This window comes from Dinoponera quadriceps, unplaced genomic scaffold, assembly GCF_001313825.1.
Source record: "Dinoponera quadriceps isolate SergipeBrazil2010 unplaced genomic scaffold, ASM131382v1 scaffold717, whole genome shotgun sequence".
Taxonomy (NCBI): Eukaryota; Metazoa; Arthropoda; class Insecta; order Hymenoptera; family Formicidae; genus Dinoponera; species Dinoponera quadriceps.
The window spans coordinates 878356-899728 of NW_014555639.1; the positions used below are offsets into that span (position 1 = coordinate 878356).

At 41.5% G+C, this 21373-nt stretch overlaps 1 protein-coding gene and 1 long non-coding RNA gene across 12 annotated transcripts in view; one reads left to right on the forward strand and one right to left on the reverse strand.

Moving 5' to 3' along the window:
* The window catches only part of LOC106745017, a 45669-nt gene extending 33992 nt beyond the window's left edge, over nt 1-11677 (reverse strand). Inside the window, exon 1 of the long non-coding RNA XR_001374502.1 lies at nt 11465-11677. This is a non-coding gene — a long non-coding RNA (uncharacterized LOC106745017). The remainder of the gene's footprint in view (nt 1-11464) is intronic.
* Nucleotides 1-21373, forward strand: part of LOC106745013 — a 106161-nt gene that overhangs the window by 44994 nt on the left and 39794 nt on the right. For all 11 annotated transcript variants that reach the window (XM_014620217.1, XM_014620215.1, XM_014620224.1 and 8 more), the window contains one exon: nt 5740-5799. In XM_014620217.1, the coding sequence (XP_014475703.1) occupies nt 5740-5799 (60 nt within the window). The remainder of the gene's footprint in view (nt 1-5739; nt 5800-21373) is intronic.

Below are 21373 nucleotides of genomic sequence, written 5' to 3' on the forward strand. Positions count from 1 at the left end.
GAAATCTTTTTCTCAGTGTTTTTCTTCTGTCCCCTCCTCCCCCTTCTCTCTCTTTCTCTCTTTTTCTTCCTTCTTCTCTCTGCAGCTGTCCTAGTGTCAAAGTTGTACATGTCAATTATTTTCAGGATATGATCGCCTCATTATGGAACTTTTTATAAACTCTCAATTACAGAGAACTTTTTATAAACTCTCAATTACAGAGTCTACACGGAGAAAAAAATGTGAACAAAAAGTTCATTAATATAATGACAGCAAAAAGATTTGCTTGACACTTGGAAGAAATAATTTTGCTGTTACAGCAACTGTGCTTGTAACTGTGGTAAAATTTAGTTGCATAAACCAAAAATCAATACTCTTAACAAGTCTTTTTGCTGTCCAAACAAATCTTTTTGCTGTCACTATATTAATGAACAGTTTGCTGTTCCAGCAAAATTGTCTTCTCCATGGCACGAGCATCTTTAAACAGGATTTGTACTTGCGACAGCTGAGTGAAAATCAAATGACGCGCTAAACCTGCTTACCACTCGTATTATTCACTTCTCTCATTTTTCCTTCCGTCGTTCGTAATCATTATTCACTATTACTAGCACTGTGTTGTTACAATACAGACGAACAAATTCACTTTGTAATTAAACAATTTCACAAAATAGCGTTAATCGAGGCTTTCAAAGTAAAACGCTCTTAGAGCGCCTTCTGTTTTAGAGCGACAATAAAAGTCATCATCTATTTATCTATCTATCTACCTATCTCTTTCTCCCTCTTTCTCTCTCCTGTTTTTTATCGTACTTCTTTTTCTTCCTACGCCACGCTCGCAATATTTCGGCCGCGTCCGCTTGCGAAGTGTCATCGCTCGCTTCGAAGGCTTTTATGGACGCACAGGCAAGAAGAGGGCGGCTGCCGCGCGAGATCGTTCAGCGAAGGGAGACAAGAGGCGAGAGAGAGAGAGAGAGAGAGAGAGGAGAGGCGAGAGAGATACCACAAGAGTGAACAGCAGGAAGTTGACGGGGACACCGCCGTGCGGTTACAGTCGCCTTTCATTTGCATACGTCATAATGTAATTGGCTACTTTGCGACACGTTCGGCCCGTGCATCCGTAAAGTATTGCAACTGATAGCGGCGCAGTTTCTGACCTTCGCGAGACGAAGATGCCGAGGTGTGTTCTGAGAACGATCCGAACGCGCGCGCGCGACAATGAATAATTAATATGTCTAACTTTAAATATTAAACGGCCGACGATCACATCGCTTTTCGCAGTTGATTCTCAAATTAAGATTCCATTTGGCTAACGTGCCTTGACTGTACACCTTGACTCGCGCCTGTAATAAGATCTCAATATTTATATAACACAGCGATTGAAATGCGAAGAGCACACTTTATATTGCACGTCTCTTTCCGCCACGATGACGTGCTACATAGTGGCTCCTATGACGCAAATAAAATGGAGAATTTTCAGTTTAATGTTTAATCGGGTCTCGCTATAAAAATAACATTTAAGAGTCTGAATATGTTATGTACTTCATGGTTTCTTATTCTTCTTGCGTTTATTTTCGGAGTATCACAGCGGAAAATAATATTCAACTTTGAATGTGCTCTTCATATTTTGACGACTATATTCGCTATAATAATAATTTTAAATTATAAATCTTGCTTCTGGGATAAGAAAGTAATATAATTTTTGAAAGTATGCGTTTCCGCATCACTGTATGCCGTATAATGTAAACATGGCGACGCTCTTTTTCTTTCTTTCTACATGGGGAAAAAGATTCCTTTGGACTTAACATTTCTTTGATTGAAACAAATTTGCCTTTTGGAATAAAGAAATCAATGTTTGACTCAACAGGATTGTTCAGTTTCTCAAACAACGAAAATTCGCTGTTTCGGACATGAGTCCCGCGAGAAGTCGCGGATCGGCTCACGTCGACTCCGTGGTAATCGGCATTCCATATGTAGTGGCAAATAATTCCGCCGTTTAAAACATCGTCACGCGCGCGCGCGCGCGTAGGTCGTATCCGCGCTCGAGTCTCGGATTCGCTAATTAGCGCGATTAGCATGCGATTTGCTGACACGCCCGGCTGTCACGGCGGCGGTCACGTGCGCGTGTATCGAGCCGTGACGTCAGGTGCAATAGGTGCGATATTCGGAGATGTTCACGCGCTCACGTCCCGACGATTACATCGGGCCACGCGGACGCTGCTTTCGGCCGAATGAAGCGGCTTGATCAACAACAAGCGCACCTAATGAGCTCGTTTGGGGACACCCGAGTGTACTCAGCGCAGGATGCACCGAGCTAAGTCCGTTCTCGTTATATCATAGTGAGAGTACGACGTTTAACACTGACTTTCTTCAGTACCCGCGCGGTCAATTTTAACGCGCTTTCCATCGCCGGCCGATAAATCGCGCGTACGCGTCTAAAAGAGATCGCGGATGTTCCGATACATCGAGACGCACCAGACGACGGAGCGGTCTTCGAGGCTTCACGAGGTGTTTACTTTTCCTTCGCCGCGAGCGTGCCCGCCGCACATTTTCCCCCTTTCCAATCATGTTCGCGCTCCGGCCGAGTCTCTCTCTCTCTCTCTTTCTCTCTTTCTTGGAATTATTTATCCGCGGCAAACTTGGGAAAATTTTATATATATTTGAACAAATAAATAATAAATAAATTTGTAAGTAATACTTTTATTCAGAGGAGCCAAATAATGATATTCATTCAAATAATTTATTTAAATGAATATACAAATAATTTATTCGTTATTCGCATTATTCGTTATTCATATTATTCGTTATTCGAATTATTTATTATTTATCATTTATTATTTGTTCTTGTTTTTCTCTGTTTATTTTATAGATATAACAAAGGAGTATTTTTTCTATTAAAAACTGCTTTAATATATGGCTGGTATAATAATATGATGAAATATGAGTTCACATACACGTACATACATGGGCGCACGCGAATAATAATAACACGAATAATAAGTGACGAATAATCAAATCGAAGAAACAAATAACACAATGAATAAAACAAATAAGAAATAAAAATTTATTTAAATATCAATTAAATATAAACATATCCGAATAACCCAACTCTGATCCGCGGTATCTTTTTTATACTTCCGGATTTTTGTGAAGAAATTAAAGAGGATTTTCAAATATTTCTAAACTTGGAAAATTTAGAAAAATTAATAAAGAACAATGGATAAAATAAGTGGATTTTAACCTCCGGAATGGCAAGTAAATGCAGTATGTTTTTTGTACTTTTTGAACTATTGAATCTGACTCTGACCTTTAAAACATTTTCATTTGACGGGAAAGTATTAAAATCAGCATATGAAGCTATTAAACATTTAGTAATAAATTATTATTATCGAGTTTTACGAAAATGTATTCATTTGTTTTCCTGCTAGTTAGTAGTATGATAATGCTATCATCTCTAATAGTTTTGCTCAGCTCGTCTATCAGAAATGTTTCAGAATGATATGCTGATAATCAGAGTGACTCTGAATAAGAATAATTGTTCCTTTTATTTCTTCTCAATATTTTCTTTTCCTTATATATTCTTTTATGTATAATATATAGATTTCCGTTCATTAAAAATATTTTACTATTGTAGTATTTTATTACTGGAAATTGTAAGATGTACGCAAAAAATATTTTTAAACGTCAAGATTCATTCTGATCGAATAAGACCTTTTTCATGTATTAATATGTGTTGTTCCTATATCAGCCGATTTTCACTAAATATTGTTTATTTTATTATAATTTTACACTTTCATTAATATACTATTCTCATAATAGCTTCTTATATATTTAATACATTTAATTTATTTAATATGCCGATTTTAATATTTTCCCGAGGAATTAAAATTTTCCAATGGTCAGAATCAGATTCAGCAGTTCATAAACTAAAAAAAAAAAACACATCATTTTTATTTGTCGGGGCCAAACTTGGGAAACTAAAAAATTAAAAACTTGAAAGATTCAGGAAATTTTGGGGGAATCACATTTACGTGTCAATAGCGCAATCAATTTTACTTTCTGTTTACTTGACGATGTGTAAATATACATATAGTTATCTTTTTTCTCTCTACTATATCTAACGCTTATCGCCGCGTGATGCCTCCGAAGTGTTCCTTTGGACTTTTCACCGTCTTTCGCGGCATTCGTCGCCGGTCTCTCCGGCGACTCATGATCGTTTCTTCGATTCACGATCGATCTTACTCGGGCGACGGGAGATGCTGGAGGAAACCTCCGGAATGGTATTGCTTACCTGCGCGACGCAGGCCTGTCTTAGAACAGGTTGCAGGCTTAATGGGTCAGCGAGCAAACTCGTGTTCTCCAATCACCGCGTGGGATTGATCGGGCGAGAACGCGCGAGTTCGCCGCGCGCGCGCGCGGCTATCGCGTAAATAACAATCGAGAATAAGTGGCGGAAAGTACGCGTCTTGTAATTGAGCAAATACTCGTAGGAGAACCCGACGCGACACATCTCTTTCTCTCTCTCTCTCTCTGTCTTTCTTTCTTTCTTTCTCTGCGCATCTCCTGCACAACGAGCATTGTTCCTACTTTCGCGACATTTCGCTGACGACCGTCCTACGGAGAAAAGTGGCGACGACGCTATTGTCGAAGGCGCGATAATAACGCGCACATAGATATGTAATTAATCGAATAGAAAAGATAATGGGATGTTCTTGCGAAATTTAATTGAACGATGATATCGCGTCCTATTACAAACAACCGTGTGAATAAGATAAGAGAAAAAGAATCGTTTAGATTTTTTGCGTTAGTTATAGTAACACGATACAGTGAAATATCTTTCAAAACAGTTGCACGTACAGGTTGATGCAATAACTAATTACCGCGTTGAATGTCTTCGAAATATGACAGTGGGAGAAAAATTTATCTGATAGAAATTACATTGATAATCAATAATGGTTATCACTTCGAACACCTTTTATAAGTGTAAACTTTTTCTCACCTTAATTTCGTTGTCGGTAAAATATTTTTATTTTTCAAAGATAATTGAACAACAGCTATTTCCTCTCTCGTCTTTTCTTATTCTGCGTATACCTTATACGCAGTAGGAAGAAAATTTGTCTAACAGAAATCACTAATGATATCAATAATGGTCATCATTTCGAATACCTTCTGTAAGTATAAACTTTTTCATTTTTACCTAGTTGTTATTACCGGTAAAATTATGTTGATTCTTCGACGATATTTAAGTAACAGTAATCGCTCCGCTCTGTGTGCAGTCTCGCGTGAGGAACGATAAGTGATGCACGGCGGCTGTTTGCATGACGACAATGTCGTGTGCGCGTAAAATTGAAAATTACCCGGCGAGTCTGGCGAGCACGCGCTGAGACAAAAATTCGTCATTCGTGCGAGTAATCGTAACGCTCTCTCGCGCGTGGCCACGCGAGAGAGAGCCTAATTCCGTATTCACCCTTCTCCACCCCGGAGTGGAAGGAATCGGAGGTCACGTCGCATAAATAACTCCGACAGTCAAAGGGTTAATTGTCGCCGGGCGGGCTATAGTTAATGCTTATAGTTTAATGTCCGTCCCTCAACGGGGAAGGTCGCGATCGCCTCGAGGGCACGTAACTTTACGACGTGACCCGCATTAATAATCGCGCCCTCCGCTCGGTCCCCCACTCCCCCTCCTCCGCCGCCTCTCCCTCCCGAAGCGCGCAATGTAAAACGGCGGTCACGTCCTGATCTCACTCGGCTCCTTATCTGTTGCAGCACTTTCCACAGCCACCGAGGATGTGGGAGATGGGCATCAAGGGCACGAAAACGACACCGGTGAGTGAAACTCGGATGTCTTTCGGGAGGCTTCGAATTTTTCGACAAACTCCACCGAACTGGAATCGATTCTGCCCTCGGCGACGACGCGACCGCTCGTGAATATTTCCGTCGCGGAATCTTCTCTCTCTCTCTCTCTCTCTCGATCTTCTTCTCCGATCTGAACTTTCGCTTTTCACGCGCCAAATGAATATTTATAATAGCGATCTTTTTCCCTCTCGACCGAATTCCACGATCAAACGGTCTTCGCGAGTAACTCGCGTTATTTGCCGGCTTCCTCCGTCTCTCCCCGGTCTTGCGTAACAACGTCCGATCGTCTGACCCCCCTCCACCGTGTCACCGAATGCAACCGGTTGTTGCATCCACGCAACGCGCTTCCGACACGCCGCTGAAACTTAATTCCGATCCTTTAGCGCGAACACGAGCGAACGCCGAAGCGCAGATAGGAAAATTGCCCTCCTCGCCGCGCTCGGGCGACAACGTCAGGTATCTCGTGACCTAACGCGAGATTTCCTCCTAATCGTCTCGGATATACACGCAAGGCGTCGGTATTTGCAATTTTAATTCGCAGCGCGCTCGGCGCGAATCGCAAGAACGCGCGAGCATATAACGGCGTAATTTCTCGGAGCCTTTCTCATCAATCGACCGCTTCCCGCAGACGTGACTCGTCTTTCTCCCCGAAATCCCCCGGCGAATTCACTCGCCCCTCGCACGGCAGAAGGGTGAAAATACGTCCCAGTGAACACCAATTAAAAGTAACATTACATCGATGTTATAATATATATGTTAGGGCAAATATTTTTATAACGCAAATACATTGCAATTATTATACTTTATCTTGCTTCGACTATCTGGAGTATGGAAATGTCATGTGGTCTCCATATTTAATTAATCGATACACACCAATTGAACAGGTACATCATTTTCTCCGCTGTTTGAGTTCCGTTATAGGGCGTGTCAATTTTCTTTCATGACTGTCGGCCAGTTGAACGTGAGATGTGTATTTCATTCTTAGAGCACGGACAGATTATTTTCGACCTATTATATTTATACGGGGTGTTCTAGACCAACAGGGACAAATTTTGTGAGGGCATAAGACAAATTTGAGTGAACAGAAAACCCTCTATCGGTTTACAAATAACACGCAAAATTTCGAGTTATTAATTATTGAAAATAATCATTGGTTCTTTAATGAATATCTGAAAAATTGGCGTGTTGCGAAATGGTACAGGGCTTTTTTTTCAGAGTGACCTAATCTACCAATGATACCTGTTGTACCTAGTGACAGGTATCAGTATATTGAATTTTGGACCTCGAATCTTGAATCTGTCGTTAGGTACAACAGCTGTTATAAATAGCTGTCACTTGTAAATTTCTTTTTATTTTTCGATAATATTTAAGTAATAATATCCGTCCTACGTCCTTACAAATTGTTTGATTGTTCCTGTTAGTCTGGGGCACCCTGTATAATATAATTAATGGCAACATCGATAGCCCTCATATTCTAGCGCTCGTGTGGCTTAATGTCCCTGATAGATGTCTCAGGAAGTATCCGCTTCTCTCCATTTCATTTCATAAAACGCTTTATCGCTACCTTTAAATCTATTAGCCGGCTGTGCATGTCAGGTAATGACTTTTCTAATATTATTGATTTGTTCAATATATCGCAAGATATGCTTAGAAACAAACCAACAGGCATGTTCGTTAAATCGTAAATCTTGTTTATATTATATCGTTTCTTTAAATTAAATGTGTTATTTACTTTTTGTATTGTAAGAAAGAAAAAAGCTACATTATTTGGTTTACTTAATAAAATAATATAATTTTAAAAGCTCGGAAGAAACGGTTTTTTTTCAATTTTCCTGCGATTTCTTCGATTTCTTTTCGAGGGAAAACTTGTTTTAACTACAAATAATAATAATAATAATAATAATAATAATAATAGTTTTAAAGCTCGGAAAAACCAGTTCTTTTAACTATAACATAAACTATAATTTAAACTATAATAATAATCTTTCATTCAACAATGTAACTGCAATATAACATGCGCGGTATGTAACAACGTTGAATGGGAAACGACAACGTTGTTATTAACATTACTGTTAATTGGTGTTTACTGGGATACGAACGAACGTACGAACGGACGTACGTACGTACGCGAAGACCGGGGAATTCGTGAGGAGACATTTCGTCGGCCATGTTCGTCGGAGATTTGGTCCATGGTCGACTGGTCCAGTTTCCGAGTGAGCGGTGAGATTGATGCTATAATATTATCGGCGCGCAATCCGCCGATTGATGTACTCGCGATCGTCTTCGTCTTTGTCGTCATCGTCCTCGCCGTTAGTTCATGATAAGCTCGTTAATGTATCCCCGAGTATCCAAAGTATGAAGGATACTGCTTCACGATGGATCATCGTTTGCGCGCCGGTCGCAGGTGTGTCTCGAGCAATTCTGTCATTAACCCGCGACAGTGAGTGATTAATTCGCGCTCGGGGGAGAAAGAGAGCGAGAGAGAGAGAGAGAGAGAGAAGGACAAAGAGACCAGAGAGGGAGAGACGCAAGCGTCGAGAAGATAATTCTTTCCGCGAATGCGCGCAGACTTGCGTTCAATCCCGCGTAAATAAAGATCAGCGAATGTAGTTTGTATCACGATGACGCGCGCGCGCGCGGAGCACCTGTCATAGTGGTAACGGCCGGGCGTTGCTGCACGTACGCGCGAACACAGATATAACCGGTACAGCACGTGGGCTTTTTGCGTTGTTAGCTCCGCGCGCGCGCGCGCACCGAACAATGAGTCACGCCGAATCGCCGTAGGAACTGATTTCTCACAGACTTTTGCACCGAGAGAGAGAGAGAGAGAGAGAGAGAGAAAAGGAGTTTATGTAAGCGCGAACGCGCGGACGGGGCACGGTTGTGCGCGAGGATGACATAACTCTCCAAATGATAGATATATAGGCCCCCGAGCGAATTGAAGTTCAACAAACAACCGAAGGAGCCGGTAATTGCACGGTAATTGTCGAAATGCGCGCCTTGTCCCGAGGCACGGAAGACGCGCGAAACTTCCGCGTTCGGTCTTCTCTTCTGAGAAACACCGCTGCTGAAAAATCTTCCCCCCCCCTTTCCCTACCCTTCCTTTTTCTTCTCTGATCTTTTTCTGTCTCATTCTTTCCTTATCCGTCTATCTTGTAGTTAAAAATAATCGGGGTTTTTCCGTTTTCCCGCGAAGTTTTCCAGTTTCTTTCCCGAGGGCAGAAAAATTCGTTTAGGAAAATTCGCGTGTATTCGATTAAAATCCGCCACATTTAATTATTTTCGCGGGGAAGATAATGTTTCTTTCCGAAACTTCAAAATTATAAGTCAAATGAAATTAATTTATGTTTGTATTTATGTATGTATTTATTATGTAACTGCATATATTAACCTTTCGTTTTACATATTATATCATATAACATATTAACTTCATAAATTTTTCTAAACGAACTTTCCTACCTTTGGAAAAGATCCGAAGGAATCCGTGGAGAAATAGAAAAAAAAACCGGTTTTTTCGAGCTTTTAAAACTATAACTTATCTTGAAGCACTATAAAATCCGTGCAGAGACTCTTATCGGCACTCATTTTTCTTCAAATATCAACACAAGTGTTTTATATATTTTATTTTCTTCCCTTTCTCTTTCTCTTCTCTTTTTTCGTAAAAGCGAATACAGATTCAAGATTTGCGTCTGCAATTAATTTTTCCTCACGCATTAGCGGCAAGTTCTCTGCAGGATTCTCAACAGTTTCGAATTATCATAACGACACGGTTGTGAGCGAATACGCGCTGAGAGAAGGGAGAATAAGGGAGAGAGACCGAGAGAGGGAAAGAGAGAGAGAGAGGATTTTCCCGTGAGCGAGAATTTATGTCCGCGCGATGTGTTTTTCCGTCGGCAAAACCGCCTTGTTGCAGATAAAACAGGAAATGTACCGCGAAAAAGTGCGTTATCAGTCCAGCATATCAGCGGAGAGGCGATCCTTAAAATCGCGTTTAAGTTTTCATAGGCTCAGACAGCTGTGCTTACACCTAATCGTCTTGCATATGCGCGCGATATGTCGGATTGATAGCGGCAGTTTAACGACGCGTTTTATAAGCCTGTCTTATCAAATCGAAACGATTTCATAAGTCCTTTATCGCGGACCAGATTACAAAAATCGTCTCCGCGTCTACTGTCTCGCTTCTGACATCGTCGGAGGAGGCAGCTGATCGCAGGTACAATCAGATAAGAGTTTCGAGATCTTCGACAGTATGCAGAGTGTTTCCTATCACGTGGTATCCATACGGAGGAAACAAATATCGCTGGAACAACAAATGTTTGTCAATATAATGACGATGACTGAATAAAAACGAATTTGTTGATTTTCTATTTGCTGGATTTGTGGACAATTAACACTCTTAACAAATCTTTACGCAGTCCAAACAAGTTTTTCGCTGTCTAAATAAATATTTCTTCGCCGTCACTATATTGACAAACACCTGCTGTTCTAACAAAATTTGTTGCCTCCGTGCAGTTTAGGAGTGGACAGGAAACACGAAACCGATAAAACAAGTTCACACAAACATGCGTCCCGTTTGACCTTGTTTCAGAATTATTCATGATTGAACTATGAGTAAAGGCCTTTTTATTTAATAATTCGGAAATTTGCGTATTACTTGCAAAATGGCATTTTTCTGTTCAAAGTTACCTAATCTGCAAATATGTGGCAGATGTTGTATCTAGCGACAGGTACAAAGTTCGAGGCTCAAGGTTCGATATACCGATGTCTGTCGTTACAATGTACAACATCTGTCATATACTTGTAGATTGTGTTTGAATAATTCACACTGAACAAAAAAAGTTCTGTACCATTTTGCAAATAACGCGCAAGTTTTTGAGTTATTAATTAAAGGATCCTCTAAACACGGCCATTTTCAACCATTAATAATTCTGAAACAAAGTCAAATTATGACACGGGCGTTTATATGACCTATTTTTATTGTTGCTTTTGTGTTTCCTGTCCACTCCTGTAGATCCCGCGTGTTAGGGAACACCCAGTATATTCGTGATCGCTAATAAATATTGCTGATATTTTTTTTTAATCGCAGAGCATCGTCCGTGAGAGATATCGGCGATGCTTTAAATCTCCGAGTATCTCTGAATTTCTCGACGCGATGGAATCGCCCGGCTGTTTTCAATCTTCGTGAATTACGTTGCGTTCAATTCCATTGTTTTATCTAGAAACAGCAGGATATACGTACTGTGTATTCTGTACTATTGCAAATTCCAGGCCTGCTAACGGAGTATCGGAATATCAACTCTCGAGTCGTTTGATTGCGCCGCGATAAAGTGCGCGCCATTCCATTCGCGAGCCGATAATATAACTCACGTCTCGATTATCGATTCGCGATAAACGTCATTCGCGCTCCACCTCCGCGCGGGTGTTAATCACGTCATATTCCGCGCTCGTCGGTAATTGGTGGGAGTTGCAAAACGCGCCTGATATTATTCTCGTTAATTCTGTCATCAACTTCTCGTTATTTTCAAAAGCGAAAGCTTATTATTCAGCCTCTGTCTTCGATCGTAAAATTAAAAAACAAAGCGGTCCTCTGTCCCACTGTTGAATCGTACGGTTTAAAAATAGAAATACCTCTTACCTGCCGCTCATCGGCGTTATTCGGGGATACAACAATTCCAGTTCCAGCCGTTGAGTCGTATTGTTTAAAAGTAAAAAATTAATCCTCTAACCCGTTTTTAGGTTAGGCGTAGTTCGCATTACTTGGAAGGTAAAAGCCCGACTGTCTTGTAATTGACACGACCTGCCACCCGGTTCGTCGATAACACAGTGGCGGCTCGTAGCGGAGATTACGGAATTCAAGCAAACGAATCGTTCAGCCGAGACTCGAACCTTGTTTAGCCGGTATTCAAACCCAGCGTAGACAACACTCGGTAGTCGGTTATCCACCTTTCGAAGACCCAGCTTTCCCTCGCATCACCGCTAGATGGCGCGAGATGGGTTTATCTCTGAAATCGTTTCACCTATGAATCGGTTACCACCTCGGAGTGTAGTTCCCCTGTCTCCGCTAGGAGCCGCCATCAGCGAATCGAGGTCGCAGTGCGTGACTAATGGCGGCACGTTCAGGCGTCGGACTTTTACTTTTTAAATAGTACGACGCGCTCTCTCCCTTTCTTTCACAAGTAAGTTCGTAAAGGTCACTGAATATTATTATTAATAATTCATTGGAGGAAATAGTGGCGAAGAGATGAGAGATCGATGGCTGATCCGCGAAGTTTTCAAGACGCGATCGGTCGATCGGTAAGAATCATAAAACGGGGCTTCGTATCGATCGATTATTCGACCGTCGGTTTTTATCGTTTTCTTTCCCCTTCGATATCAGCCATCTTTGTTCGGCGGAAACGACCCCACGGTGTTTATCGTATCGGTCGTATGCGTCCTATTAACGCGAGCCGCCTCCCGCGGTTCAATTGTCGCTTAACCTCCGGTCTCGAGACGAAACGCGACAATAAAGGCCAGCTGCGGCGACGACGGCTTCCCGGCTGCCACGTGACGGTCACACGCCCGTCTTTGGCACACACGGAACATTCGGTAAGACGCCGCTTTTCGACGAGCGTATCGTTTGTTACTCGCGCTCCTGGCATCCGGCCGTGCGATTACGTGGGGATTACAAAATTCCGCAGCGCGCGTTCTCCACGCCGCGCTGACGTCCCGCGAATCGCGAGGGGCCGGGACGGCCGATTCGACTGACGAGTCTGGAAAGAGGAATGCGCACAAATAAGAAGCCCACGGAAGGGGCGCTGGTGATGAGACATCTCGAAATTTATGTTAAGAGCGCGTGATGAAAAATTCCTTCCCGAGGCACGTGCCGAGAGGGACTTGGGGAATTACGTGCGCGAAGATCGATGAAAACGATATTAGAGCGGACTGTTACTTCGTCGCAATGGCGTCTCAAGTGCCGACGCTATTTCACGAAAGACCAATTGCGCGAATGATCGCGATCAATTCGGATGACGACTGGAAAGGGGGACGCTTTAACAAGAATCCTACACGGGGGGGGGGGGGGTTTTNTAGGATGGAATTAAAAATTAGGGCAAAGTTAGTATGAAATTAGGAATTGAAAATTGGTGTAAAATTTTGTATAGTTTTAAAAACTTGGAAAATAATGGATTCTCTCTCCCGGATTTTTTCGGTTCCTGCTCCAAGAGTAGAAAAAATTTGTTTCGAAAAACGCACTGTGTTCGGTTAAAACCCGACGCATTTACCTTTTTTCAAAGAAGATAAGAAAGAGAAAGAAACTGAAAAGTACGAAGAAATTGCAAAAAGAACCGACATTTCCGAGTCTTCCAAACTATAGAATTTTACAACCGAGAAGCATATCGACGTGCTGCATTAATTTATTACCTTACCGTTTCACGTGTGCTTCGCTATTTATATTTCAGGAAACGAAATTTCAAAAAATGTACAATCCGACATTGACATGTAAAAGTGTCTATTTATAAGTGTTTGTTTCCTCCCTTTCAAAATTGGTTTCAATTAAGGAATCTGCGTTAAATCCGAAGAAATCTTATTCTCTGTAGGTAAGCGATCACTCGAGAGTGAAAATTTGACTCGCAAAATTACGTACGTAATACTCGGGATTTAAAAAGTGGTATTTATCACAAAGTGCTGTTACTTCGTCGCAGTAACGTCCGAAACGTCGCGCGATGTTGCTTCACGAAAGATCGATTGCGCAAATGAGCGCGCTGATATGCCGTTAATCAAAAGCCGCTTCGATCGATCGATCGTCGCTGCAGTTCTCATCTCGGCTTCACTCGCGCTCCTTGATGTTTGCTCAAGTCGCGTGTAATCGCCCGATGCGCGTCGAATCGCTGATGAATTATTGCATATCGATATTAATCGCTAACGAAGGCACACCACACGTCATCGACGATGTGACACTTGCGTCACCGCGAATCACGTGTGTCTTAATGCAAATTCGCCCGCTCGTTAACTCCGCAGGACGCAAGGCGGCAATTATCGCGATCGGCGATCATAAACAATCGCGCGAAAACATTTACATTATCGTCGGGTTAATCGCTAATTAATGTCATATCGGATTAACGAGCGCTCGAGTGGCAGTCACGTGTTAGGCGTGTCGGGAAGCGTTTTCGAAAGCGCAAAAGATAACTCGTCCGTGGCCGGTGCTCCACTCGCGATATCCGCTCGCTCCGCGATATCAGCCGGAAAAGAGAAGAAAGAAAGCGAGGAAAACAAAAAAATCTATGCGATTACACCAGTACTTCATGTTACAATCCTTTTCTCTTTTCGACCGCACTGTACAGTCCAAGATAAATATTTCTTGGCCAAGACTCATTTTTTTAAGTTTCACTTTAAGTTGAATGCGGTTATAAATGCAGTCTTATAAATTATTATTATCTATTATTTTTTATCACTCATCGGTAAATGCGTGATGCTGAAAATATCGCTCGCTCGAGGGTAACTTTTAGTCACATCTGGTATGCTGTCAAAACTGTGCGATATATTATATTAATTTAAATACTGATTGTAACATTATATACAGGCCACTCTGAACACAAATGTTCTGTACCGTTTTGCAAATAACCGTGCAAATTTTTGAGTTGTTAATTGAAGAAACCTTTAAATGGCCACTTCAATAATTAATAACTCGAAATTTTGCATGTTGTTTGCAAAATGGTAGACATTTTTGTTCGCCTTAATCCATCCTACGTCCTCACGTAGGAAATTTGTCCTTGTTGGTCTGAAATCCCCGTATATTTAATACTCTATATATACTCTTAAAGAACTTCGAAATAAGTTATTTTACATTTTGTTATGTTTTTCTTATTTCTGAAGTGAGGTAATAATAATAACTAAATTTATATTTAAAATAAACGTAACCTTGCAATGGAAAAATGTTTTCTTGCCAATAGTTCAAGAAAAGTTTGAAAAGTTTCTTAAAGTTTCTGAAAAATATTAAAGTTGTGTAGTAATCGTCAACATTTATACTAATAAAATCTGTTATATTTTTTACCATCCTTTAGATTCCCTATAAAATATTCTATCGGACTCTGTCTGAAATTCAGAAAGAATCAGAAAATAAAAATACTCGTCTGGATGATGAAGAATCGTTCAAGAATATCGTAAAAGAAGAAATGTCACACTATTTAGAAGAAACCACTCACAAAAAAACGAATTACTTCGTATTCATCTAGCAAGAAAGTAAGATAAATGTTAGATCTCATAAAAATCGTTACATTTCTTCTTTGAAAGGACATTTTCAGCGTGTAAAGAATCATTTTGATTTTCAAGACTCCGAGTTTCGAGCCGAAAACTTTTACTTTCAAATCACTGTGCTGTGTAACGGTCGGTGCGGTAAAAAAGCCAAGCGGATCTCCGAATCGCACGCGCTGTGACATCATCCGATAAAATGTAATTCCGTCCGTCCGTCCGTCCGAGGTATCTCCGTTCACTCTGAATAACGAGGAGCGTTCTCTCTCTCGAGCTAACAGTACTCGGCACGTGAAATCCGCATGTTCGATTCGCGGCCGATCCGAGGACGCGATATCGTTTCGCTTTCGACAAGCGGCACATCAGATCAATTGCACGTGCGTTACAACTCTCTCTCTCTCTCTCTCTCTCTCCGCTACTCGCAGAAGTGAGTCGGTAAACGAAACTAATCAATCTAAGAACTCGCGTCGAGGGTTAAAATCGTACCCTCCTCCCCCCTCCTCCTCTCCTCATCGGAGACACCGGATGCCAAGTGAACGTCGTCGTCATTTAATCCGCGCGCATTCCCGCGAATTCGACGACTCGCGCGCCGTACACGAAAGGTCAAGAGGGTTGCGGGGTCGCGAGGGGGAGAGAGACGAGAGAAGAAGACTCGGAGATGCTACACGCACGTACACGTGGTGCACGCGTGCGCCACGTGCGCTCCCGCGAGGAGCTCAGGTTTCACGTTCGACGGTCGTGACGCTTTTTTGCGCGCCTCGCGTCCACTTCGAAAGGATGTGACGCGTGTAATTGGCTCTAATTGGTTTACCAATTGCCGCGGCCAATTGGCCGATGGAAAGCCCGTCTAGCGGAGGCGAAGCGCGCGAGCATCGAGTACTCCTCCGTCGGTGGAGGAAAGCGAAATGCATGGCGCGAGAAATCGGACGCGTCTCTCTCTCTCTCTCTCTCTCTCTCTCTCTCTCTCTTTCTTTCGAACTTATGAGATCGTGCGGTCGGGTCGCGGATTTTTGAAAGAAGGAGAAAAAAGAAGTACCATTCCTAACGCGGGGTCTGCCCCGGCTTCTTCCTCGTCGTTTTTGCGTCCCACCCGGAAAGTCTGGTTTGCCCGAGGAGCGCCGGAGTATCCGAACTTCGATTGCGAGTCCGACCTTCGAATAAAAATGCCGTCGGAACGTGAGTTTAGTTAGTCGAGTTAGCAAGAACGCGCTGATATTTATCTGCGTTCTCAAACCGTAATTGGTCTGAAAACTTATATATATATATATATATATTTATATGTATTTGGGACTATTCCCGGACGAGTCCTGGCCGGCGGTTGTAACGCCGCGCGAAACGAAGTTTCGGACATCCGAGCCGCCGGGATATCTAATCGGCGTCGAACCGACCCGACCGCGGCGGAAACCATAACGGTTGACCTCGGAGCGCCTAGCAACAAGTGGCGTGTGTGTATGGGCAATGTCCTCTCGAGAGAGACGTGGTCCTTATTCTTCCATGAGAAGACGTCGAGGTGGAGAACTTCCAGTCGCGCGCGAAGTACACTGCCCCGAACGACCGGAGGGGGAAGGGAGGCGGTCACTTTGTCATCTCCGGGAGATGAATATGCCGAGCCGAGAGCACTTTAACGCCGATTAATCAGTCGACCGATCGATCAGTTAACTCCGAAAATAGCGCCCGCGGTTTCGACGGGATTTTTAAGATAGTCGGCCCGTTAAAGCATTTCCTTAGGAATACTTTTGAACTTTAGTCGCACATCGGTGGAAGTACACCGAGAAAGAAATACTTGAAAGTTTATTTCTGAGATATAAGATTTATTTCACTGAGATATAAACCTTGTTTCCGTGAAATAAATCTTATATCCGTGAAATAAATCCTTGAGTATTTCTTCCTCGGTGTGCTATCTACGCGTCTGTAAAGTTAGAAAACGATTGGCCAACCGGAAGCTGAAATAACAACGTTTCGTAACTGAAGATGACACTTTTATGCGTGTTCCTTGAGATGAACGTTCTATTCTTAATTTCTTCAACACAGAACAAATTCTAGATTCAAGTAAATAATTATTCAAATATTCCTTAGCAAATTTTTACTCGGATTAAGTAAATTTTACTTGAATCAAGTAAATATTTTACTTGGATAACTTGATCCAAATAAAAACTTGCTAAGGAATATTGGAATAATTATTTACTTGAACTTTTTTCTGTGTAAATCACTTTTAAACTTTAGTGGAATAACTACCATGATATGTTGAGGACATCATGTACGAAAATTTCAGAATTATTGACCATTTTGTTTTGAAAATGCAGTCGTAGGAAATTTACAATTTATAATAATACCCGCGGTATATGTATATATATATGTACTTCTATTAACTCAACTGACACTGAGTTAATAAAGCATTAATAAAGCATTAATAAGAAAGATAAAAAATAAATTATATACATAAAATTGTAAAAATCATTATTTCTTTACAACTTTCTTTACAATTCTTACAAATTTCTTTACAACTTTTTACATTTTTTAAATTACTTGCATTTATTGAATTTATTGCTGATTTTTATTTATTATTTTGGTGTAGACTGGCTACCGCCAGGAAACCAGTTATCTCCTTGAATCAGGCTGGATAATAACAGTGGTCGCATGAACTCGTCTTTTTTCTGAACAACAGAAGAATGAAGTAGGATATAGAACCTTGCACGAAACGTGAAAGAAGGGGTTAAACGAAAACGCGTATAGGCCTCGTAGGCCTGGTATGTTACTGTCAGGATTAACCGACGAAGCTCTCTCACGAATCCGAATGGCTGCAAAGGGGAAGCGGGAGAGTCCAAACTCTCGTTTATATTCTTCTACATTACAAAATTTTATTTTACAAAACTGCGTGTGGGAAATCCCATTTTTTCCTTAGAATATTAACTTTTTCCCATGCTTTCCCGAGCGTTTCTCGCGATATACGTTCGCGAAGTCTCCGATCAGTTCTTAAATCGGAAACACTCGGCAAGGTGTCCGTATCAAAATACGGCGTATTTACTTCCTTCTCTTTTCACCGACAGACTTTTTTCTCGCGATCCGTCTGGAGGATCGCTCGAAGCGACGAGCCCGCGACTTAGGCTTCGAACGGTACGAAATTTCACGTCGAAATACGCGTCCGGAGGTAAGGAGACTTGGTGAACCCGTGAACGCGCGCCCGTCGTAACCCGAGGAGCGTGTAACCGCCGCGTCCGCACGTCGATGACTCGCTGTTTACTTGGCGGATTCCTCCACGGCTTGCACGAGCTTGCGGGGACCTCGTCCTGTTTATAAAAATTCCCACGAGAGTGGATTTCGTCATTTGCAAAAGGAAAGGCGAATTTTTGTTCCCCGTTCGCGTGCTTTCGGACGGACTTCACCGTGGCGGGAGTTGAACGTCGGGAGAGTATCGAGAACGCGCGAACCGAGGACGCTCGATGCAAGTTTCGAAAGTATTATCGCTCGGGGCTTACTTCTCGCTCGGAGTGGCATTTAACGAGCTCATCTTGCGCCCATCTGATACCCCCTCACGTTTGTTTGCCTTGCGCTCTGACGCGCTCGAAATTCCTCACGTGGCCCGCATTAATCGTCGTATTTTTTTTACGAAGATTGTGACGCGCGCACGTGACACCTCGTGATTTACAAAATCGTCCGCGGCGGGCCCGCGGTTTCCCAACCGCACGCGCGACCCGATCACGAGTTGTGCAAAAGGCATTGCGGGGGAATTGTTCGCGAAACCTTTAATGCGCCGCCATCGATAACTTCTACCTTGCCTACCGTTTAATTATGGAGAATGAAACGCTCGTTCGAACGATCACGCCGTTACGTCAGCCGGGAGCGTGATTTCGCCGCGTCGACACTTTGTCGACAGTTCTAAGGATCTGCCGTTCCGACGAGGAAACTGGAAGGACTCGTCTGTTTTTGATCTACGCGCGCGAAGGAACATGAAGGAACGTGAAATAAGACGATCGCGCGAGGAAGAGAGAGGATTCTACGCTTAAATAAAGATATCATGACATTTATTAAGCCGGGTCCACACGATGTGGCAAATGTAGACGAACGTTGGCAATGATATTAATCATATATCTTCGGCGAATATAATATATACGTAATAATATAACGTACGTAATATAATATAACATATTAAAACATACGTGGTCGATATAATTGCTAACGTTCGCCTACATTTGCCTCATCGTGTGGAGCCGGCTTTAGACCAGAACTCATTTTATTATTTTGATTTCAATTGTTCAAATCGTTCACATCGTGAATAATAAATTATTTAAATCGTTCGTATCTTGAAATATTAAATCATCCGCATGATACATAATTAATTTTCACATCGTTCGTAATTACTCGCAATGATTATGGCTATTTATTTATTTATTATTATTGTTTATTCATAATCCTTGCCTTGAGACTCAGGATGATTTCCAACTTAGTTTACAATTTTTTAATCAGATTATAATTTTCGTAATCCATTATATCCATACGGCGCATTTCATATGTGACATACATTATAAACCTTAAATTAAATTAAATTAAACAAAAAACTCTAATGAAAGCTAACCTAAAGTTATACGACATAAACATCTATTCATACATCTATTTCATACATCTATATACAAACGTTCTATAGAAATTCCAAATTCCCATAAACAGAAAGTGAAATTGACATTAGAACCAACGTTAGCAAAATTACGAAATTAAATTGAACAAAATTAAACGAAAATAAAATTAAGGCGAAATTAAATTAAATTAGAACATTATAACGATCATGGTTATTAATTATTTGTAACGATTATTGATCACACCGTGGCTGGATATGCCCACACGTTACGTCTGTTATTTATTCGGCTGATCTGTCATTTTAACAGCTGGCGAAACCACACCATATCACATAATATCATATCACATTATATCCAAAGATGGGGGAAGAAGTGAAAATGATTAGAGCTACTAATGAGTTTTCGTTTAGTAAAGACTTTAATTAAGGTTTTATTGGAGCTTAGCGTGCAATCCGGTCCGGATGTCTCAATTATCGATAGGGATTTTATTTGCAATAAACAGATAAGGGGCTACATTATATTTTCATTATTTTTCCCTAGCAATAAAAGTTCCCGTCAGTAATAAAACGGAATGTCACCGCCGATAGGAGGTGCTATTTGCGACGCAACCTTTGAAACGTCGCTGAACAATCTTGAAATGGCATTCTCAATGTAACGCGACTCGCGTCGTGCGCTATTATTTTATCTCACTTATTCTTATTGACGTCGACGCGCTGAGAACGAGTTATGCTTTCGCGCTCGGCCAACAAGTCGCAAGAATAATCTAATATCCCGCGATACGACGCGGTGTAACTGCTGCAAGTTACGCGCACGCACGACCAACGAATGATTTGATGGAAATAATATCCGCGATCTGTTTTCGTAATGTAACACGATAAAGAGCGATTGATGCGATAAACAAGCAATTAATTGTGTCATTAGATCATCATGCTTCGCAGCAACGGTGGCGCTTATCTGATTTATCTACGTGGGCTTGATCCTCCTAGATTAACTGACGTTATCTGAGATTTCAGCGCGTCGAAAACATCGCGTTAGGACCCACAGCGCGCAGGAAAACGTAAGCGGCGGGGCTTAAGCAGTAAACGAGTCGACCAATCGCAATCGAGAATTATCGGGGAACGTAAGACTACTTGTGTTGAAAGTTTCCGGCTGCAATTGGTCGATTTGCTCACTCATCAAGTTGCGCTACGTTGTGCTGATTGCGTTTTTCCTCATGCTGTAACTCCCACCCTTGTAGAAGAGACCGAGTCTAGTCGTTATACTTTTTACGCGTCGATACAAGGAAAACGATGTATGCAATATTTCATAATATTGTGTACGTTGCAAAGATATAGCTACATTCTTTAGAGCCAAGAAAAAAAGATTAACCTTGTATGTATTTATGCACCAAAGTGTTATTTAATTATACACGATGCCATGTAAATATGACAGCCTGTAACCCGTGTTTTGGGGTTAATTGTCGCATGTCTTTTAGAGAAAACGAGAAAACAAGTCGTAGAGAAAACGAGACAAATGGTTTATTTTAATGTAATCTTTTAATGTTTCATTAAAATTAGTAAGATGTAACAGTGTAATATATAAAGCTGAACAACATTCAGTGCTTCCGTGCGTAAAAAACATCATAATTACATAGAGGTCTTCTAGTGCGTGACAATCAGTCCCATCGTATTTAAGTACAATTCACCTCAAATGTTCATTTAATAAAAGAGATTATATTTATAAAAAATGTTGCAACGATGAGTTGAATA